The sequence below is a fragment of the Rhinichthys klamathensis genome, unplaced genomic scaffold (genome assembly GCF_029890125.1).
Source record: "Rhinichthys klamathensis goyatoka isolate OS25496 unplaced genomic scaffold, OSU_Roscu_1.1 h1tg000413l_1, whole genome shotgun sequence".
In the NCBI taxonomy this organism is placed as follows: Eukaryota; Metazoa; Chordata; class Actinopteri; order Cypriniformes; family Leuciscidae; genus Rhinichthys; species Rhinichthys klamathensis.
The window spans coordinates 716,272-739,731 of NW_026606913.1; the positions used below are offsets into that span (position 1 = coordinate 716,272).

The following is a 23,460-nucleotide window of genomic DNA, read 5'->3' on the forward strand; positions in this document are numbered from 1 at the left end:
ATATCATCAGCGTGGGTACTGGAAGATGCATGTGTGCACTGATGTATCTTCAGAGAGGTGAGATGATAATAGAAGAGGTGAGTCTTCAACAGTTTTTTTGTGAGTTTCACTTGTGGCCAGAGCGACAGCTACCTCTGTATCTCGCCTTTCCTTTCATGCTAAACTGGCTGTTTTCCATAACATGGTATTTTGTGATTATGGTATGGAACATGGGAAGGAGTGGGCAGTTGCACCAAAAAGGGCAAAAAAAGTTAAAATTAAGGCAAACCTATTAGTAAAGAGTTTCCACTATTAATTTCTATTCACTTCTGTTAAGCTTATTAATCTAGCTTATCTAAGCTTATTTAACAACAAAAACACAAGTGATTATTTACCTCACTCCCATGACGCATCTTATTAGATTGAAAAAAAAAACGTGGTGTAGGATTTGCTTTGAAACAATTTGTTCACTCAGAAACTGCTAGTTAATTCATAATTATACATTAAATAATTACAAATAGTAACACATTGAATTAAACATGAAATTTTGAAGTAGAAAGACTAAAACGGTATTTTCATGTAAAACATATTCCAGTTTTTTTAATTTGCAACTATAAATATTTTTTACAGTGAGCTGTGCATTATTTAAAGTATGTCTCTATCATATATGTTTTAATGTATCGGATACAATATTAAACTCACAATTTAGAAATATGGAAATCATTAGCTTTGTTCTTTGGCAGTATCGCTATTAAGTGAACATAGAAGTTTGAGCAGATGTGCTATTTCTAACATGAAAACTAATTTATTGTATTCCTCGTATAAACTGTTTATTTAATTGGAAATATTATCATTAATCAACTTTCTGAGTTTGACCAGGTCCATATTTCTGCAGCTATCATAAAAGGTTTTGATGGACAAATAAGTCAACAGCACAGATGCACTTGATTTCTAGAAAAAAAAATGGTGAAAGAAAGAAAAAAAAGGAGAAGAAGACCAATCACAGATGCCTGAGCTTTTAGGGGAGGGGCTGGCTTGAGTTTAGAGGTGGCCTTGCTATATCTCACCCACATGTAGGCATCCACTGGTCGATGACACCTCTGGTTGAGGTCGCAATGCGCGGTAATGCGTCTCTGTTGACTTGCTCGCGGCAGGACGCAACCTCCACCTTGAGCTCATAGGTACGTCTTTGAAAGTTTCTGTGAGTCAGGCTCTTCTTCTTTTCCATCGTTTAGTGTCATCTTGCTGTTTCTCATCTTGTCTGCTGTCTCTCTACATCCTCCCCTCCCCCCATCACCAAGTGCCGTGCTTTCTATATCTGGAAAAACATCTTTTGATTACAAAAGCATCCGTGCAAGTGTCTGATTGTGTGTTGAGGTCTTTTTTGACTGCAGGCCCGGAGAGGATGTGTCACTGTGCAGACAGGTTTTCCCCTGTTACTCATGGGCCTCTTTCTCTCGCTGTGTCTTTATGTGGGTCTGACCGATGCACTTTTGCAGTTTTCTAAAGTTATCACCTGCATTTGTCTGTTGTACAATCTATAGGTGACTTTTTTGTCGCTCATAGATTTTTGTGGCCTGGGCTAATGTCTGTCTTTGGACAGTAGTTTTGACATCTGATGTACTGTAGTTTCGTACAATGAAGGGAAGGGTTTGGTTTGGTGATGGGACAGAGTGTAACCTGCGTGTCACATTAAGACATTCACGGGCCTGTACGGCAGGTAAGTCGATTGCTCATTGCACTACCGCAGAATTTGCAGTCTTAGTCAAAATTGCATCGCAATTAGATAGCCTTTTCTTCAGTTTCATTCTTCTTATTCTCACACTCAAATGAGAATTCAACTGCACTAGGTCTTTAGAAGTGGCGAAGAAAGAATAGGAACTGGTGAGGTATGTGATGCTCTTTGTTTAGCGTGTTATAGCTGAGCATAAAAATGTAAAACAAATTGGTCTTAGAAATAATTTAGAAAAACCTTAAGAAAGCAAAATAAGTTCTTGGTGTTTCCATATGCATTTCATTTTAGCATTACTAATTGTACTATGGTCATAAACATAGAAACAACTTTCTGCACCTCTCAGTTGCATGTGATCACGGTAGTTGTAGAATATACAGTAAATTCAGTAATGCATGAAACGGTTCATGTTTATTTGACTATTTTAGATTTAAAATGTAGAATATGCTTAGCATATTCCATATGCTTTACATACAGTACATAACTAGATCATTTTTGCCAAATCGGCTTGGATTATACGTTTTTTTGTGACTTATGAAAAGCAAAAACTTAGTAGCTTTTGGCTATTTGATATTCATTTTTGCATGTTTAAACACTAATTACGACATACTGTACGCTGCATTTATAGTGTAGCTTTAGTACAATAATATGACTCACTTATATTACAACACACTAGACTATTAATATTGTAGCTTAAAATGTGACTCATACTTGAAAAAAAAAACAGATACACACCCAACCTAATGCTACAAATAAAGTTGCAAAGGACCATAGAAGTATTTTCTGTTTTTAGCCGAGTATATTCTCTGTCAAAGGTACCGTTCACCGAAAAAAATCTGTAGTCATTTACTCACACTTGTTTGTCATCCCAAACGATGTCTCTGTGATTTGAAAATTCAATGTGTTGTTTAGACACCAATGTTTTTTAACGATGCTCTTTTGTGTTCTGCCGAAGAAAACAAGTCATACAGGTTTGGGTCGACTTGAGAGTAAGTAAATGATGACAATTGTCATTTTTGGGTGAACTATCGCTTTAAATAGGCTAACTTTGTTCAAGAACACCTCATCGATAAGAACACGCATTTTGAGTGCGTAAACTCCCATCAGTTATTTGGACAGTTATGAAAAAGAACTATCTGCACACACCTGTTTGATAAATGTTTTACAATATTAATGTTAAGGTTGTTTCGGTTGTTCTTTCATGCAATGTGGTGTGTGTGTGCGTGTCTCACTTTTAGCCAGTTTAGCATCAATTCTAGTAATTAGAACATTGAGCACCGTCATCTCAGAACAATATGTTCCACAATCCGTCACCGCGTCTGCGCTGAGGGGGAGTGATCGTATCAGCAAGTTTTTGCAGGCATTCGGTAATCTTACTTTCTTTGTACGCAATTGGGAGATCGATGACCAAAAACAGACAATGGGTCATAGGAATATCGCCGATTGAGATACTTGCATCTCGAAGATGGTACATCTCAATGATAGTATCTAAAAACAGCCTTTTTTTTTTAATCCCAGAATGGACGTGTTATTTGGAGAGTCATTCTTTGCCCGCACTTCAAGATCGAGTATTGAAATCGTGTCCACTTTCTGCGCGATTGTGAGGAATTAGTACACAGCTGCGATGTAGGCCTACTGTAATCAAACGTTCCACCAGACACCACATCACACTGCTACTACAGTAGATGCATATCTAAACCGACCTACTGTATGGCTTTGATACTGTTGTTGTTGATCAAACAAACTTGAACTCTTACGAGTCTCAGCGTACCGGCATTAGTCAGAGTTTCACATTCTGAAGAGGTCTGTGGCTTCATCGCAGTGCTTCACAACAGAATTTCAAAGGTGATGCAAAATTCGAAAGGCCCTTGCACCTTGACATGACCAAACATGCCCGCCTCCGCTCTTTGCCATACCTAGACAATGCAATTCCAGTTCATGGTTGAATGTATTGTGAGATAGAAATGATTAAACATTGCTAGAGTTTCATTTTGTGAATTAGTTTGTCTGCCTGATGGCTGAAAGTAGGTTGAAGGTGTTGTGACGCTGATGAGTTCCGAAAAAAAAAAAAACCTACTGATTCTTCTGAATATGTCTTTCACAATCGCTGAAATTAAGTGAAATGCAAAGTTTCAAGCTTCGGGCTTATCTATGTTTCACTCTTTCTTTCGGTCTGTCTGTCTGTAAACCTTAACTATGAAAGATTGTTTAATCCTTGGGTGCTTGTAAAATGGCAATGATACTGGTTAGGATTAAACTATCTTCTTGTCTTATACATGACTGTTGAATGTCTAGAGATTGATATGATTTGTACACTCTACCACGTGCCCTCAAATGAACGGACAAGAATAGCTATGACAAAAACAGTTCATTTGATTTTGAGGAAACTAGATTAAAAAAATGGGTAATTTTTTTTTTTTTTTTTTTCGGGGCTTGATTTGGACTATCAATGATCTATTTCTTCAAAATCCAGTCAACCTGACAAGTCAATAAATACATGTATAAATAACTAAAAGCCAATAAATAAATTGAGTTTGCATCAGAGAGAGAGATGGGTTTTAAAAATAAAATAATAAATCTCATTATCAATAGAAAATGTCATTTTTTATTTGAAATATTTTTCAGTGTTTTTAAATCATTTTTAAATTATTACTATTTGTGACATAGTTTTATTTATTTTTTTATTTAGCCAGGAAAATCCCATTAAGATATTGCCATCTCATCTTCCAGAGAGACCCGGTCAAGATGGCAGCACACAAGTTTATAACATTAGCATTTGAATTATTTTCTAATAATGTAGCATATTTTGTTGTATACAACAACAAATATGCAATTTATATAATTACTGATTTGTGATCATTTTCATTTCATGAGAGATTATTTTAAGATTTGTATCTGAGAACCTTTTGTCTGTCTCTCTCTCACACGTCGACTACGATTCCTTTGACAAACTTAAACACTGTTTTTTTTCCCCCTTCCAAAGGCTGACATGAGATTTCGCAGCTCGACATCAAACCCGATCATCTCACCTCAGCTGCCCCTTTCGCTCTTTGAAGATGATCCGCATTCATAACCCTCACCACGTGCCTTTTCTGCATCAGACGGAGCAGCTCCGTCAGGCAGGGACCCTTTGTGACACGCTTCTCACCGCGGAAGGCCTTTCATTTAAAGCCCATGCTCTGATCCTAGCGCTGGCGAGCAAGCGGCTCAAGCGGCAGTTAACAAACCAGCGCGGTCCAGGTCCGGGGTACAGCTGCGCTATAGAAAGCGTCTCTCCCCACACACTTAAGCAAATCTTGGACTATGTGTACAGCGAATCGGTGCAGGTGCCCAAAGATGACCTAGAAGAGCTGCTGAGGGGTGCAGAGTACCTGGAAGTGGAGTCTTTGGTGGAACAGTGTCAAGCACTACTTAGTAGTCCAAATTCCCCTACAAAGACAGACACAAAAGAGGTAAAGTCACTCCAAGAAGACAAAACATTCAAGCACACCGAGTTGTCCAAAAGAAGCCGCTCTAAGGATAAAGACAACCTCGATTGTTCTTTAAAAAAAGAACATTCTTCCACCAATAAAGACCACAAGAGGTCGGTCAATGATCCACACAAGAAAAGCTGTTCTCCTGTGTCTCCTCAGCCTCCCATGTTCTCCAGAGAACCCATCATCTCCTCCAGCACCCCATCTTCGACCCCTCGCTTGTGTTGGCCCCCAGTCAGCCCGTCTCATGGCATGGTGTTAAACTGTAGAGAAATTATGACCTTCCACTCGCTCCGAGCGTACCCGTACCCCACACCCATGTACCCCCTCCTGCACCGCACGCTCCAACCACATGTCCCTTCCTCACTTATGGGTTATCCCGGGTTGCTTCACCCCTATCACCCTCTCATACACTCTTCTCAGATGACTCAAGACAGTCCCTTCGTTTCGGGTCTAAAAGGAAAGAACACCTCTATCAGTGCAGCTTTAACAGAGTCCGTGTCAGAAAGTCAAGAGAGGTAAGAAACGACTGTCTGAAACGACACTTAAAAATGTTATTGATTTGATCAAATATCCAACCATGTGAAACTGATTTTAAAGAAAGACAAGTGAACAAGAATAGCTACGGATAGCATGGATAGCTATTTGAGGTAAACTAGATTTATTTTTATTTATTTTTAAATTGTCATATTGATAGTGATTTTTTGCTTGATTGTTTTTTTGCTTATATTAATTATCTTTTTTTTTTTTAACAAAGCCAGATACTTATAGAAATTGATGAATGATTCAATCAATGAATAAACCGATAAATAAATTAAATCCAATAAATAAAATGAGTTTGTTTAGCATTTTTGACATTAATAAGAGAGAAAGATGGTTTAAACAAACGCAATCTTACCATTTGAACTTATCACTCGTGCCTAATTATCAATAAATTTCAATGTACACATTTTTCAAGCAAAAACAAAAACTTTTGGTTTTAAATGGTAAACAATAGATATTGATCACATTAAGATGCTTGCTATCTAATGCAATGATGCTTGCTATCTAATGCAATGATGCATGTTTAACGGGTGGCTCAAAGGGAAAGTTTACCCAAAGCTGGGTAAATTCTGTCATCATTTATTCACCCTCATGTAATTCTACACCTGTATGACTTTCTTTTCTTTCTTTCTTTTTTCTGTGGAACATCATAAGCCGCGTTTCCATTACCCTTCAAATTGCGCAAATTGAAATTGCGAATTAAAAATACGCTCAATGGAAACATGTCAATTTCGCAAAAACTCCCATTTATCGCAAAAAAGTTTTTACGCTCGCATGAGGTGGTTTTTAAGGCAATTCGAAAAAGGAATATTTCGCAAAACTGCAATGGAAACAGTTTTTGCGCAATTACAGTCACCTGACTTAGAAGGCGCGTGTGTTTGGGGTCCGTGTAGGCTATTGCGTCCATTCGTTTTTCCTTTAACTCGTATGAAAACGAAAAAGATGCTTTCTTTATTAGTTTTTAGACTGGTGAAAAGATATTCACATACAAACTTATTTTCCTTATATAGCCTATTGCTTATTTAATTGAAAATCAAATAGGCCTAACTGACATAGGCCTACAACTTTGCGAAATTTGATTTCTGCATTTCATTTTGACACGGAACATTTAGATATGGAGCGTCTGTGAAAAAATAAAATTGCCTAAATGAAAAAAAATCTGTGGCGACGGTTTTTCAATCCGTCCCCTCAAGTTTATAAACCGCAGGCCTATTCACGGTTGAGTACAAACTGTTCCCTCGATCGGTTTAACAAATCGTGCCCACGGATTAATAAACTGTAGGCCTATACCCACGATATCCTAATCCGCGCTCTCAGATTTGTAAATATCAGTTCTTTGTAATTTCTTGAATTTTCTAAAAAAACGAAATTTAGCCCGGTACTTGTATCTTTAAAGTCCTTTTTTTTTTTTTTGGGGGGGGGGGTCATAGGCTATAATAGAATAGCAAAAAAAGACTTCTCATACAAAAAAAGAAATATAACACAAACTCATTTTCCAAAACTGTAAAAGGTTATATAAAAATAATACATTCATCAATTATTTTATGATAAATATATTACTGTCTTAAGTGAAGTCATTTATAGTTATAAACGCAAATAATAATAATTATTATTATTATTATAGCCTATTACATTTATTAGGCTACATTTATTAGGCTACATATTTAGAAGGCGCTTTTATCCAAAAAAGGAACAAAGCAATTCGTCAAATGTCATTCATAATACAGGTTAGACAATAATAATACAGGGCTAAGATTATCACAAATAAACAAGATTTTGACGTATATCCAAAGGGTTTGTGGAGCGCGCACTGGATGACGGAGGCGCGGGCGCGAACACTTGCATTTTCCTGTCAACAGTGGAAACAACTTAAAATACTCTATCATTTATGGTCATACAGAAAATAATAATACATAATCCGCAACTACTTTTATTTGTGTAAACTCACAATAACAAGAAAACGTTCTTCTTTTGCAAAATAAATCAGGCGCGCTTTCATGATCTCCGTGAACTGGAACATGTCTCAGAAATTAACTGAAACAAAATATAGCCTATAGGCTAAAGCTTGAACGAACAAATTCAAATCGAAAGCAAATACCTTCTGATTATGTAATCCATATGAAAGGTGCATTTCTCTCTAAAGGCGCATCCCATCCGCTTTACAGTGGAGATGAAAATATGTTTGCAGTCGGCACTAACACTATAGTTTATTAATAAACAATTAAAATGCCTCGTTATTTTTTCAGACACATTTATTATCATTAGCCTAGAATCACCTATAAATCACCTATGGTTCCAGAGACATGGCTCTTCTTATTCAGCACTGCGGGAAAAATATCATCGGGTTCTAATTTGGCCTTAGAAAACCAGTAAAATCAACATTTTTTTCATATTAATTTGTGAATATTTTAAATGTTTAATAAAGGGGCAAAAAGTCATAAACAAAAATCTGAAAATTCGTCTATATTTATTTTTTTGCGCAGCATTGGTGTGTAGTAGGCTACAGTTCAAATTGAAAATTTGTTGTTCAACTTTGCGCTTTAAAAATACAACAACCGTTCATTTTTCGTTTTTCAATTAGGCTACAGGTTAAAAAAGGAAAAATAAATGGACGCAAAAGTACACGGACCGTTTGGACAGAATACGAGACAAAGTTCTTTATTAAATTCATAAAAGAAAAAAGAATTGCAGGAATACTGGATTCTAAACCTCAAAGAAATGCCACAATCAAGACCTTGGAGCAGAAATGAGGGAGAAACACACAAAAACACCTCATGTGCCGTTCACAGTATTAGGGTCTTTCCTTACCATTAATGCTTGGATAACACACCACGTCTCCTTCCATTAATAATAATAATGTCTTGTGCGGTGGCTGCACGTCTATTCACATGTGTTAAACCTACAAACGTCCAAAGTCGCATAACATCGGTTAATGGAAACGCCGTCATATCGCAATAGTTTTTTATCGATATTTAGAAAAAAACGCAAAAGTTTTGCGCAAATCTGTAATGGAAACGCGGCTATATATATTATTTTTTGATAATCTTTTTGTCCATACAATGGAAACTGTTTGGATACCAACATCCTTCCATATATATTTCGTAGAAGAAAGTGACCTCAGTTCAAATACTTTTGGGCTGTCTGTGCATTAAAAATTCAATAACATTTAAACATTAAGAAACTAATTTAAACTTTGACCTTCAGCAGCCCAGTGTCCATAGTCCTTTTTCAGGGAGAAGTCCAGGGTTATGAGACATCTTGGTATTGATAGCATGGTGAAAGAAATATATATATATATATATATATATATATATATATATATATATATATATATATAGTGATATTTTCAGCAGGAAGCCACATTATAGTCAGTTAATTTCAGCGGAACACCATAAGCCTGGTAAACACGTTTTTCACCAATGCAACAACACATTTACAGTCATAACCAAAGCAAACACCACAAAATCCGACCTTGCATTACTTTTAAAAAAGGACTGGTTTACTACCATGCAATACTATACTGAAGAAGACCACGATTGCTCGAAATCGACTTTTATCCTGATTGTTAACTACAAAATTCTAAATTATGTTTATAAAAAATTTATAAAACTCTAAGTATTTGAGTTTTTAAACCATATTGAAGTTCACATGCACGCTTTTTTTCTTCACCGTCCACTCCAACCATCTTTTTAGATAAAATAATTATCAAAAATTGATTTATTTGCATTGTATACATCAAAAACAGTATTCTATAACATGTCTTAGTTAAGTTGAGAAACAAACTTTCTGTACTTTCCAACAGACACTTTTTCCCCAACCCAGCCCCCTGTTCCACCTACATGAATAGTCTTTCAACAGACTCCATTAAACTGAGGGGAACTAATAACGGCCTCTGGTTCAGTGGCACTGGAATAATAGTTCAATAAAGACAATTATGGATAGTGTTATGATATGATACATTATTGTAATGAAACACTTTGGAGTATGAATAATACATATTGTTATGATTACTTTTATTTGTAATTAGACATGTATGATGTATATGCTTGTGGTCATAAAGATCTGTTTGTCGATATTTTAAGTGTTTGAGCCATGATGAAAGCACATACGCATCATGTGCCCTAAATACTGGATATGTCGGGGGAGTGTTTTGGAAAACAACACTTACTATCAAGGCTGAAACTGAGGGGAGCCCCCCAATTATCCCCAACTTTACAAACAGCAAATATGAAAGCCACCCTCAGAGCATGATGCTCTATTTCAGGCTCATTTTTAGCCAAAGTCTGTTCCACTCCACACACAAAAACAGGTGCCCCATTCAGACAGAGATCTTTGTGCTTGTTTTGCTCAATGTGAGTGTAAAATTGAAACTTTTTTTTTTTGCATGCACATACATAGAAACAGTACAAACCACCCACTCACCAGCTCACTAGGTTTCATGATTAAACATCCAAAATAATGTAAATATCCGAAGGCCTTTCAAACGTAAGGTAATAGGGTCACTACTTATATTTTGAAGAGCATATTATTATTATTATTATTTTGGCTGTAAATATTTGAATCGGATATAAAATCGGATGATCTTTTCTTCACACTGTAGATGCGCTGCAGGTTGCTTTACTCTGGCAGAGGAAACCGTTGTCGGCTTGCTATGTTTCCTGCTACCTGTACGCAAAACCTTTGTTCTTACACTTTTTGGTCTTGTTTTAGACAGAAGGAGGTGATGTAAGTCTAAATTGATCTTCTTAATCGTTTGATTAAACAGATTTGAGATGCATTTGAATGGCAAATTGCCGCCTTGTGTGTCTACATATGTGAGGCTACAGAGCGCTGTATATCGAGTTTTGTTCATAAATTTCCTCTTCGTATTCTTCACTCATTTCTTATTATTTTTATACTTCATCAGCTGCATCCTGAGATGCTTTTTAAAGCCTTGAAGGAATATACATTTAAGATGGCACTTTACTTGATTAAAAAGGACAAATAAAGTAGTAAAGAAAGTCATACCTAGGCATATTTATATTTGTCTAAGGAACTGCTCACAGCATTTAGATCAAAAGTTTGTTAAGAGCATGTGCAACAAATTCAGGCAAGTGTCTTTTAAAACCTTTTAACTGGTTGTGCACTTTCTCCTAAATAATAGCACAGATGTGATAACACACTAAACCTAACAGAGAGCATCAGCAGTAACACCTGAAAGCTTGTGGGTTTCTCACTGACCATACCTGCTGGTCATAATTAGCTGTGGTCTAGCTAAAGCACTTGAATGTGTCGAAATGCATCTCTAGAAGTGCAACTGAATCCGCAGGTGTTAGCTGACCAGATCAACAAGTGGTTCAAAAAAAAAAACACCAGAGGAAAATGCAGTGACTCAGTTTTTGATGTTATACGTTGATGATGAATAAAGTTCTAAAAGCTAATGTCACTAGTTATGCATGGAAAATATGGACATCTTTGAATAAGCGTTAAAATGACAACATTTTCCACAGGAAGCCAAAGGTTCAAGAGGAGAGGGAGATATGCTGCAGACACTGCGGTAAGCCGGCCCTGGAAAACCCCTGGAGGCCAACCACTGGGTCATCAACCTCAGGTAATATGTGGTGTAAATGCACAAAAATGATTCTGGAATAATTGTATACAGTTGTATATGGACAGAATAAAGAAGGCATAGATACTCATGCAGAAGCTTACAGAAACACAAACTGATTTTGAATTTGCCTTGGATGCATTGACGTTGTACGTAGTTCAGAGGAATGGATGCCCGCAACAGGATGTAAATGTTGTGTATCTCTCAAAGAGTTGAAAGCAATTTAAAGTAGAGATGGTGGCCGTTGCCTCCCTTCCTCTGACAGCAGTAAAAGAAAGGATAGAAGACAGTGGAAAAAATGACAACGTTTTTTGAAATGTAAAATTCATGCATCTATCATACCTGTGAAATCTTTCAGCCATAATTTACCATTAAATGGTTTTTATTTTACATTTACATGTACAATTATGAATTTAGCAGATGCTTTTATCTAATGCTATCTGATGCTATTCGTCAAAAGGCTAACAATATTTATAGTCAATGCCAGGTTTATCTACTCTTAGAAGAAAATGTTCAATATAGAACCTTAAAGTGTTCTATCAGGCACTTCATACTGTATATAGAACCTTTTAGAGGGTCCCATCATAGGATCATTTTATGCATTTAGTTTTAATGAATTATTTTTGTATGAATTATTTTTGTTTTAATTCATTTTTTAGTTGAATTAAACGGATCATAAACATACTTTTTTCACTACACAAATTTTAATAACCTTTAAAACATGAAAGTATTATGCAATCATTTAAAACATTTATTGGTATAAAGCCATCTTTAAAATTAAGTCAGGAACCCTTAGGGTTGTATATAGAACATTTTATTCTAAGAGTGGAAAGCTAGACTATGAAACAAGGTAGAGCAGAGTTGAAATGCAAAGTTTGTTATTTTTTTAAATCTTTAAATCTTATTTTTCTTTTATGCTAAAAATTATTAGGATATTAAGTAAAGGTCATGTTCTATGAAGATATTTTGTACATTTGTTACCGTAAATATATAAAACATTTATTTTTGTGAGTGAATGCAGCACAATCAAGAACATAAATGGACAACTTGATTAAAGGTGATTTTCTCAATGTTTCGATTTTTTTGCACCCTCAGATTCCAGACTATCAAATAGTTGTATCTCGCCTAAATATTATTGTCCTATACTAACAAATCATACATCAATGGAAAGCGTATTTGTTCAGCTTTATTTTGCAGCATTATTATTATTTATAATCTCAATTTAAAAAAAATGTATGCATGACTGATAAATTGTGATGTAATGCAAGTCACTTTGGACAAAAGTGTCTGCCAGATGCATAAATGTAAATAAATGCTAGCATCTAGCATTATAGATTAGTTAAAATGCTATAGTGACTTTGTAGAACACATACAGTGGCCTGAAGCAGAAGTTGCGATATATTGTTAGATGGTTGTGGTTTGCTATTGGCCGATCTTACTTGAGTGACGGGTTTTCCCGCCCTTGCTCCAGTAAACATGTCATCAGAAAAGAGAAGAGATTAAAGGTGCACTATGCAGGATTTTCACTTACTGGAAGTTATTTCAGCACCGGCCGTTCCTCTTCTCCGACCACCTGGGACAGGACGGTTCCCAGCCTCCTGTCCGACGCATCTGCTGCAATAAAAAGGGGAGATCAAAGTTAGGAGACTGTAAGAGCGGCCCGTCACACAGAGCAGCTGTCACTTTCGTTACAGCCTCTTGGCACAGCTCCATCCACTGGACCGGATTTGGAGCTTTCTTTTTAGTAAGATCAGTCAGCGGGCTGTGAGCTCCGAATAATTAGGTACAAACCTTCTATAATATTCCACCAGCCCCTTGAACTGTCTCGACTCCTTTTTGGTCTTGGGATTTGGGCAGGCTGCAATCGCGTCAGTCTTATAAATTTGGTGACGCACCTGCCCATGTCCCAAGTGGAAGCCCAGATAATGTACCTCCACACTCCCAATTTCACACTTCTTTGGGTTCGCTGTGACTCCCGCCACCCTCATCGATCTCAGGACAGTGCGCAGTTGCTCCAGATGCTGAGATGCAGATGTGTTTAAGCCTGCGGGGAGTCCATGATTGGACACCTATCCTGGAAATGACCTGGGTCCCTGCATCTCCAGCAGACAGGCCCAGGCCTTCCCACCGCCCCACCGCCAGAAAGTTGGCCAAGAGACTGACAGAGAGAGGGGAGAGGTGAAAAAGACATGGAGGCTCCGGCACTCTCGGACACGTCCCCTTGTGTCCAAGGTCCGTAACCCTGGTAAACCTCAGAGGCCAGACTGCCTCTTCCCTGCTGTGGCTGTCGAGGGGGCGCATTGCTCCCCGACCTGGGAATAGGGACGGGACGGGACGAGAGAGAGAAGAAAAAGAGATAAGGGCTGGAGAGAGAAACATTAGGGAGGGGCTCGCCGCGCCCCCTGTGCATGCCGCCATATGATCCTCGGGCAGCTGGATGGCCACGTTCAGTGACGTCGGGTGGTGGCACTGGACCCACTCGGCAGTCCTGCGCGGCAGACAAGCGATGAACTGCTCCAGCACCACCAGGTCGATTACTTCCTTGACGTCGCGGGGCTGGGCCATCAGCCACTTGGCCGGCTGCAATCACCCAGCTCCACTAACCGGACACGCTGGCGGTGTTGTTCGGCGGAGGTACCATACCTTTCCATCATTACGGCTAAGGTTTGTTACCTTCACTGCATAGCCCTTAGTGATTAAATCATTCATAAAATTAACATAGTGATGAAACAATGGATTCTTCAAGAACTTTTTTCTCACATCGCTTGAGGCCGCCATATGGCAGGAGGTTCGCCACAGGCAACTGTTGTGCTGCTACCTGTGCTTACCCGGACAGCAGCTGAACCAGGCGCACCTGCCTCCTCCGCTTTCTTCTCAAACAGGTCCACAAATGCCTCCGAGTCGTTTTAATCAGAGGTATGTGGGAGATGGTGGAGGCTGCATCCGGGGTGACCTCCCGGCCAAGCAAGCTCCGGATGACCCGCCGGTCCTCCTCCTGCCCCTGGTACAGCAGACGGAATCGATCCTCCTGCTCCAGTCTGAGGTCCATAAGGGCCTGGTGGAGACCGGCGAGCGATTTGACCAGCTCCGCAAGTGGTATTTGTTCTGGCTGCATGGCGGCGTGCACACTTCTTCGCCCCGGGCTTCGGCACCACTGTAACAATGTTCATAAATAAAAGCGCTCTTGCACATTCAATATACAGTAACAAAGATTTCCAACACATAAAACATGTCCTCAGAGTCTGCAGGCTCTATTTATCCTGTCTCTCTGTCGGTTACTGGAATTAGAGACAGGTGTTAATCATCATGCACTTCGACAACTCGTCTTCGCTCTCTCTCCCCGTGCAGACTCTGCTTTACTACACCCCCCTCTCCACAGTCACATTTGTTTCTTTTTAATTATTCAATCATTTCTTTTTTTATTGCTCGAGTAAGAGAGTTGAACTTTTTTCTGCATCCCATTCTCCTGCAATCCAGAATCGCAGCACAGCTGAAAGTTTTTTTTGAGCTGCGCCCTCTACTGGACAGGCGTAAATTTGCATTTGCATCAGCCTGACATTTTTGGTGTGAAAGGACTTTTAAATTTGCCAAAAATAAAACGTAACCTTTTTTTTTAAATAATTTTTTCTAATAAACCTTTTTTTATTTGTGTCATTAAAAACAAACAAGCAAGCCCAGCCGAGAAAAAGTAAAGCAAAAGTAACATAACGCATTACTTTACATAAAGTAACTAAGTAACAATTAGTTACTTTTTTAGGGAGTAACGTAATACTGTAACACATTACTTTTAAAAGTAACTTTCCCCAACAATGCAATTAATAAGCTTTTATAATTTGTTTTAATTATAATGCATTTATTTATACATTTTTTCAAATTGATACAGTATTTAGAGATTCAGTTTTTTTTTCTGGTTATCAGACATTAATGCAATGTAGCTGTGCAATACATCTGTGGTTAATCTGCTAGGAAAAATGTGTGAACTTGAAGGGAAATACTTCAAGCATCAGATAAAAAAAAAAAATCACATTGACACCTGTTGGTTAAATGTTCATGAAATGAAAAGTTATTTCTGAGAAACACTCCTGCAGCATTTGTTTTCAGATGCAGCTTGGCATCTAATGCAATGACATTCATGCATTGTAAGTTACTTAAGTGTCCAAATACTTTTTAGGCGTCATTGTGTAGTCACAATGTTGGTTGTGCTTTGTCCTAGGTCACATAGGGTTTTATCATTGTACAGAACCAAACGACCCCATACCTTCTAAACTGGGGTGTAAAGCTGTGTGCGAGAGACAACTGTGGCTTCTCGTGGTGCATCAGCACAGTCCTGCGGTTGATTGGCTCTGTGCTCCATGGTGGTTTGAATACAGTACCAAAAGAGAAGTGTCGACTTGTTCTTTTTTCATCCAATTTGGGGTTAGAGCGCTTTTTATGTGTCGAGCTTGTGTTCACGTCGGATCATTTTGGGGTGAGAATGATAGTAACACATTTTTATGAGATGTTATCTTTATGTAATCTATACTGTATTTAGTTTATCACAGATGTGGGTAGTTTTAGGTTTAAAACAAATATAAATGCATATTTCTATGATTTAAAAGGTGAAGTGTATATTTTAGGGAATGCAGCTTTTTTACACATTGTAGCTTTTTTGCAATTAACTGAAATTCTACTGTGGATTTTTTTATCATATTCTAATGTAGTCTCTTATTTATTCTCAATTGCATGTATACTAATTATTAAAGTAATTTTAGAATAAAAGCATGTCAACAACCTATGCAATAAGTTCTGAAATATAAGATTTTCTTCCATGAACCTCAATGAAAATATTTGTCACACAACCTAAAAACGTTCTTCATACGACTCTTTCAACCTGGCAACATTTGGTTACGCCAACTCAAGTCATTTTATGGTACCAGCTGCACAGTTTCAAAAGTGTCCTGATGGGTTTTGGTTTAATTAAAATGCATTCGATAATTTTAGCCGGCCGTTTTAAGAATGGTTGGGCACATTGTACGATGTCACCTATTCAAACAGCAAACTGGTGCTGTAATGGCGCAAGTTTCTGCAGCAGTTTTATGTTACCGTGCTGCATCCTGGTTTAGTGTTGTGTGACAGAGTGTGGGGTATGTGGGAATGTGTGGGTGTTTATATGTGTGAATACAATGCCTGTCATGTGCACGTATGTTTGCTTTAGTTTCACATGACTTCTGTGTTTGCTTATGTGGCGAGCAGGACGAGGTCGAGGGACCTGAGAGAACGGCGCAAGGCTGGTGGCATGATTAATGGTGAAGACGCACCAGTCTCGTATCTCTCACGTCCCTCGACCTCGTCCTGCTCGCCACAGCTTTTTTTTTTCAGCATGCTCTGAAGTGTAAGCTTACACAACCTTGCAAGTGTCCATATGATTGTCATAAACGCTCTCATCAAATATAAAGGCAGAAAGTGTTAACCAGGCTTTTTTTTCACACTTTGAGCTGTACAGGGGAGGATGTGGTGTGTGAATGTATATATGTGTGTGTGTGGACAGGGAGAGCTATAAACTAGGCCGCACACCAAGTTGCCACAGGATGTGTTTATCTAAAATTGGGCCCCTCGGCTGCGCACTACCAGAGCTTAGATGTCACTTTATTTTTGACCATAAATCACTTTTAATCTTGACGTTTTTACATTTGATATAAAATAAACATAAGATTGGTTTATTATTTGAACAGAACTGGATATTTAACATCTAGAATTTAAATTCTTGTTGTGGTTTCTTTCCGATGAAGATTCCTTAACAAGCAGTGTCATGTTTTTGTGTCTGACTTTAATTAAAAATATACACAAAAAAACATTTAGTCAAGTCGAGATATTGTTATGTCTCAGTCATCATTTGTACAGTCAATACTATTTACTTTTTATTTTCTTTAACTGTGTAAGCATATTAGCAACAGCTATTATATATAGCAAGGTCCTCATAGGTTTATTTAAACATGGAAATTAAGAGAAAGATTTATGATTACAGAAAACAAAAAAATGCACCTAAAAAACATTTATAATAAAAAGAAAATAATGTCTAATTGATAAATGTCTAAAAGTGTGAAATTCAGCTCACTCAAATTGCTGTGATAATATAATTTAAAATGGGATTGTTTGTATTAAAAATGCGATATAGATGCAGACGTTGGTATTTTATATTATTATAAATGTTTTAGGTGATTTTTTTATGTTTTAACTAACATTAACAATTATTAATCTTTGTTAATGTTAGTTAATAAATAAAAATAGTTCATGTTAGCTCAAGCCAATTAAATAATATTAACAGATACAACTTTTGATTTGAATAATGTATTAGTAAATGTTGAAATTAACATTATTATCAAATGCTTTAGAAGTATTTTTCATTGTTTGTTCATTTGAACTAATGTAGTGTAATTATAACAAATGGAACCTTATTTTAACGTGTTACCATTATTTTTATATTTAGTCTCCTTTCACTTTCACGCGTGGTTAACTGGTGTTTTAGCAGGATGGAACAATCATCAGCAGCAGCACATCAAATTTAAACATATTTGAGCAGATATGAGCAGATATATAGGGGCCAAAGAGTTGACCAGCATCAGACCAAAAATAACCCTGCTTTCTCGTCAAGCACTGAAACTGTTTTTGCCTCAGAGACCATGATGATATGTGTTGAGAGTTTTAGTCGAATGGTCACTCTTTCTGTCTTAAAAGAACATGCAAAGACAACAGGCATATATCCGAAATGAAAACCTACACTACCATTCAAAAGTTTGGGGTCAGTCTGATTTTTGCTTGTTTGTTTTGAAAGAAATAATACTTTTATTCAGCAAGGATGCCTTAAATTGATCAGAAGTGATAGTAAAGACATTTACAATGTTACAAAAGACTTCAAATAAATCTATCATTCAAATAAATGTTGTTCTTTTGAACTTTCTATTAAATCAAACAATCCTGGGGAAAAAAAGTCACAATAAAAAAAAAAAAAAAAAAAAAAAAACAGTAACGGTTTTCAACATTGCAAATAATAATAGGAAGAAATGTTTCTTGAGCATCAAATAAAAATATTAGAATGATTTCTGAAGGATCATGTGACCCTGAAGACTGGAGATGCTGAAAATTCAGCTTTAACATCACAGGAATAAATTGTAATAATATTTTACAATATTACTGTTTTAACTGTGTTTGATCAAATAAATGCAAACTTTGAGTGCAAAATAAACTTTGAGAAAACTAAATGCAGCCCTGGTGAGGATAAGAGACTTCTTTCAAAAACATTTAAAAAAAACTTATGAACGTAATCTTTCAATGTTTAGGTTTTGATTAAGTGCTAAAATGAATTTAAAAACATGAATCTGCATTCATGCAAAATAAAAAACATATTTAATGCATAAACGGGTAAATAGACTTTGAAGATATCTAAACTGAGCCACATATGACTGTCCAAACCTTAGTCTGTGGTTTTCTTCTGAAATGAAACTGCATTAAAAAGATTGTCCACTGATAACAGAGAAGTGTTCCATTTCTAGCTCACTTGTTCACGGTTACTCACCTACTGTTGTTCTGTCATCACCCCGTTGGCAGGTTCGGTTGAGATGACGTTCAGGTGTAAGTTCTGTGGCCGAGGTGGACGGGACAGGCGATCTCTGCGCTCGCTCAGGAGGGGTGTCGGGGGAGAGAAGCCTTACCAGTGCAAACAGTGTAGCAAGAGGTTCAGCCTTAAACACCAGCTGGACACTCACCACCGGGTCCACACAGGTACAACCGGCGTTTAAACCCATGAGCAGAGCCTTCCTGCAGAGTTTGAGCTCCAACCTGGAGCTTTCTATTGATCCTGAACATCCTCACTTTCTGAGAAAATCAAACATCATGTTTCACTGTATCAAGATTAGATCTTTAATCTGAATCAGTGTTGTTTTAGTAGCATTGAGATACTATTATAACCTTTTATATTTTGAATTCGTTTTTATTTTCTGTTCTTCCAGGTGAAAAACCATTTGAGTGTCGGCTGTGCGGCCAACGTTCCCGTGACTATTCGGCTATGATCAAGCACCTGCGCACTCACGGCGGCGCCACACCGTACCAGTGCACCCTGTGCCTGGAGTTTTGTAGCAGTCTGGCAGCCATGCAGAAACACCTGAAGAACCACCCCACGCAGGACTTCCCTCCAGACTGGAGCCTGAGCAGCACATACCTGTACAACAGCCACACCTGACCATGCAAAAACTGGACATTTGAGTCCAGGGGGAGAAAATGTGTAGATATGGAACATTTAATACAGTTTTGTTATTTTGAATACTTTTATGAATCTATTTTGAAGCCATTTTACAAATATGATAATATATTTAATTTACATACAAGGGACATTTATGCCAATGACGGATGTTTTCTTTGAAGACGTCTAGATGATAGATTGTAATTTCATTGCATATTTTTTCTCTGCGAAATATCAATCATCACAATAGCATACAAAATGCATGTTTATTTATTGAGCTGGTGAACTCTGAAACATTTATCTAAGCACTCACTATGTGATCTATTTACACACTGTATGCAATCTTTTAATAAAAGCATTATGATTCAAACTGAAAGAGTTTGTGACTTTTTTTAATCCGTGTCTGGAAGTATGCAAATTAATCAACATGAAAGCCTATAAAGAAGAGTATGAAATTTGGCCTATATTCTCAATAAATATATTAGTTTAGTCTTGAAACTTTAACAAGCGGCTGATTTGTCTTCAGCCGAGCACTTTTGGGCAATCAATCTGTTTGTTCAATCTATGTAGCCTATTTATTTCTGTTCCGAACCAATTCAACGTGGGAATTTACCCAGCCCTCCATCTTCCCCAGAACCACCTGTTTAAATCTGCAAGGGGATTCTCCCTACTTTCCTCGCAGCAGCTCGGATTCTATTCACTGTATTTAGTGCATGTTTCGGCAGAAGCCTTAAGGGGATAGTTCACCAAAAATGTGAAATATGAATAGAGCGGTTTAGTCCAAATTTTCTGGAGAAACAATCGCTTTATATGATGAACAGATTGAATTAAGGCTTTTATTCACATATAATCATGTCAAAGTAATAGTTGCGTAGACTGGGTGACATGAGGGTGAGTAAATGATAACAGAATTTTCACTATCCCTTTAACTCGTTATCAGCAGATCTAGTCCGCCAAGAAAGCCTATGTGCATTCTATTCTTATCAATACTGTTTAAATCTGAGTTGTCATGATTGAAATAAATGAATGAAATTGTTCTAGGTTTCGGCACTTATGATGAGAATACTGTACGGATTAACTAAACATAAAAAAAAAAATTATATATCCTTGTTGGAATTCAAATAAAAAAATGTCTCATTTACAACGATTACAGCCAGGATTTAAAATGAAAAGCTTCTATGTAGCAAAGTAACAATAAAGATGGCGAAATATCAGACATTTTTAATGGCCATTGATGGCTATATGGGGAGGCTGCAGACCTGGAGCCGGCAGATATACGCCCCTGGCAGTTTTACGCCCCTGTTGTTCCTGATGCGTCCAGTAGGGGGATATACTGCGAAATAACATATTTAAATCGACTCTTACACATTAATGACCCGTCCATAGACATTTTTTGTTTGTTTTGTTAATTTAAATATAAACGTTACAGTGTAGATCTGCACGGATTAAAATGTCTGTAGCTATTCTTGGGCTTAACTCTCTTCACTCAGCCTACAGAAGACTAGCCTATGTGTTTTTGTGAATTGAACATTTAAAAATACACAATTGGATCAACTGTTATGACAAGTATATGACCTACTGCAGTTATAGGCCTATTCACCGTAGGTTGTTATATGGAAGACTGAGTGAAATATGTTGTTGTGAATTTATAGTTACATTTAGATATTAACCAAATTTAGCCCATTAGACATACAGTACCGTGTAATCATATCCTTGATTAGCTGTACTATTCTCTATTGGTCGTCATACAGCTACAAAACAGTGTCCTACACAGCATTTTATGAAGACAAACACAATTTATCCCTTTTCTAAAATTCCATGACTCCCCTATGGTTTGCCCCTCTTCTTTAACTATTTTTTAAAAGGACATCCATGGTGATTTTATCGTGTGTGTGTGTGTGTGTGTGTGTGTGTGTGTGTGCAGAATTGATGTCAGGTGTGTGTGGATTGCATCAATTTGCTCCTGATCTTCAATGTACTTGTTGGTGGAACAATAGTGAAAAAAGTGTCAAGCCACTTTAATTTCTTTTGGCCACCAATGATGGACTGTGCAGAGAAAATTGAAAATTACTTTAAAGTCCCCGTGAACCGGAAGTTGCAAACGACTTTTCTCCAGTGTTGTGACGTATTTCCGAGAGAAACGGAATACTAAATGAGGCAAAATGGTGGGCGTGGCTTTTTCCCCAACTAGCACCTGATTGGATCTAGAAAAGTAGGTGTTTTCATTCAGCCTGTCTACTGTCAGTTGGAGGGGCGTGGTTACGGATGTTAAGAAGACGCCCAAACCGTCAAACCTACGTCATCAGGCAAGGTCCTCCAACGCAGAGGGGAGGGGAAATTTCAGATTTTGATTAAAGATTACGAAGCCAAAAAATTTTTTTGTGTGGATTGACTTGCATGGATGAATTGTTCACCACAAAACGATCAATTTAGGCAAACAAAGTAAGTATGGTCAATTTTGAATTCATGGGGACTTTAAAACCACGTCCATGTATGTCTCTGTAAGTTTATTTTGTAAGTCGTAAAAAAAGATGGGTGTTTAAGTTTAGAGAGCGATTTTCATTTTCTTATAGCTAAAGCAAACACACCTTTATGAGATGCAAGTTAAAAAGAATTTGGTAAAGACAGAGTATGATAAAACCCACATTAAGTGCACATACCCTACATTTTAGTCAGTAAGCTATTTTAAGAAATGATGTTGGAAATAAACAAAATATTTGAGTGAGTGTGCAGTTCAACTCTTTACTTGAGATTTACATACATGTATACAATATGCCTATTATAAATGTGTCTTTTGTGTGTTCACACCATAGACTGTAAAAAAGCAAGTTAATATATTTCCAATATCTACTGTAATGTTGCCCCAGAAACCATGTGGAGTATGTTTTAATGTAAAGAGTAAACAGGGTCTTACCAGAAGAGGCCATCTCACGCAAGCTAAAGACAGGCAACAAAAGAAAATTAAAAAGAAAATTAATTTTAAAGTGAGAAGACTAGGGGCAGCTAAACCTACACGTGGTTAGCTAAGTTTAAGCCAGATAGAACATAAACCTGACCATCAAGAACTTGTTGTCTTTCGAAATAAATTATAGACCCATCCATTGATATAGAAATGAATTGATATCTAGGCTACCTATACCAAGCTAATCGTTTATAAATAATAGGCTAAATGTTGCATCATTGCTAAACAACAATAACTTTAGCAGATTATTTAACATACAAATGACAGAATCTATAATTTTTTGTCAGATTTTCATTCTAACGATAAAAATCTTGATTATACGGTATTATTACTTTGTCTTCTGGGCAAGATTCATCTTCATAAAGACAGAACCATTCAATGATCCTGATTTAAGAATATTCTCCTCTGATATAAAGTCCCCTTTTTCTTCTTTTAAGAAAATGTCAAAACCTTTAAACTCAAAGGTTTCTAAAATAAATAATATCATTGAGTCTGTTGTAAACCTTTAATTTTTTATATTGACAAAATGTAAAATTGTATTGATTTGTGTAGCCTCAATCTCTTTTGATGTCCCCCTTTGTTATTTTTTTCTCTTTCTCACTGTTAATGTCTTGTATCCTTTCATTTGCAACACAAAATAAATACATTTCTTAATTTAAAAAAAAAGAAAGAAGATTATTTACTAACATAACTCAATTCGTGTCGCTGTACAGCCTCCCCCTACTGGACGCGTCAGGAACAACAGGGGCGTAAAACTGTCAGGGGCGTAAAACTGCCAGGGGCGTATATCTGCCGGCTCCAGGTCTGCAGCCTCCATAGACAGTATAAGAAGTGGACAGGACAGAGCCATCTCATTGGAACTCAGTTGAGACAGTTGAAGCCCATTTTTAGCGATTTTTGAGCACTTCCGTTCCTGACGCGCAGACTCAAACTGACTCAAACTAAGCTTGATGACGTGAGCAACCTGTC

General features: G+C 37.2%; 1 protein-coding gene across 2 annotated transcripts; it reads left to right on the plus strand.

Annotated features, from left to right (window-relative positions):
• Window positions 1-1,044: 1,044 nt before the first annotated feature.
• zbtb32 (zinc finger and BTB domain containing 32) lies at window positions 1,045-19,905 on the plus strand. Of its 2 annotated transcripts, none has more exons than XM_056235166.1 (5): window positions 1,045-1,160; window positions 4,695-5,702; window positions 11,217-11,317; window positions 18,899-19,072; window positions 19,300-19,905. In XM_056235166.1, exons 2-5 carry the CDS (start codon window positions 4,768-4,770, stop codon window positions 19,527-19,529), a joined length of 1,440 nt encoding a protein of 479 aa, XP_056091141.1. In that variant the 5' UTR covers window positions 1,045-1,160; window positions 4,695-4,767; the 3' UTR covers window positions 19,530-19,905. The 2 variants fall into 2 exon arrangements, with proteins under 2 accessions (XP_056091141.1, XP_056091143.1); XM_056235168.1 differs by lacking the exon at window positions 1,045-1,160 and adding an exon at window positions 1,396-1,699.
• The last annotated feature ends 3,555 nt before the right edge of the window (window positions 19,906-23,460 follow it).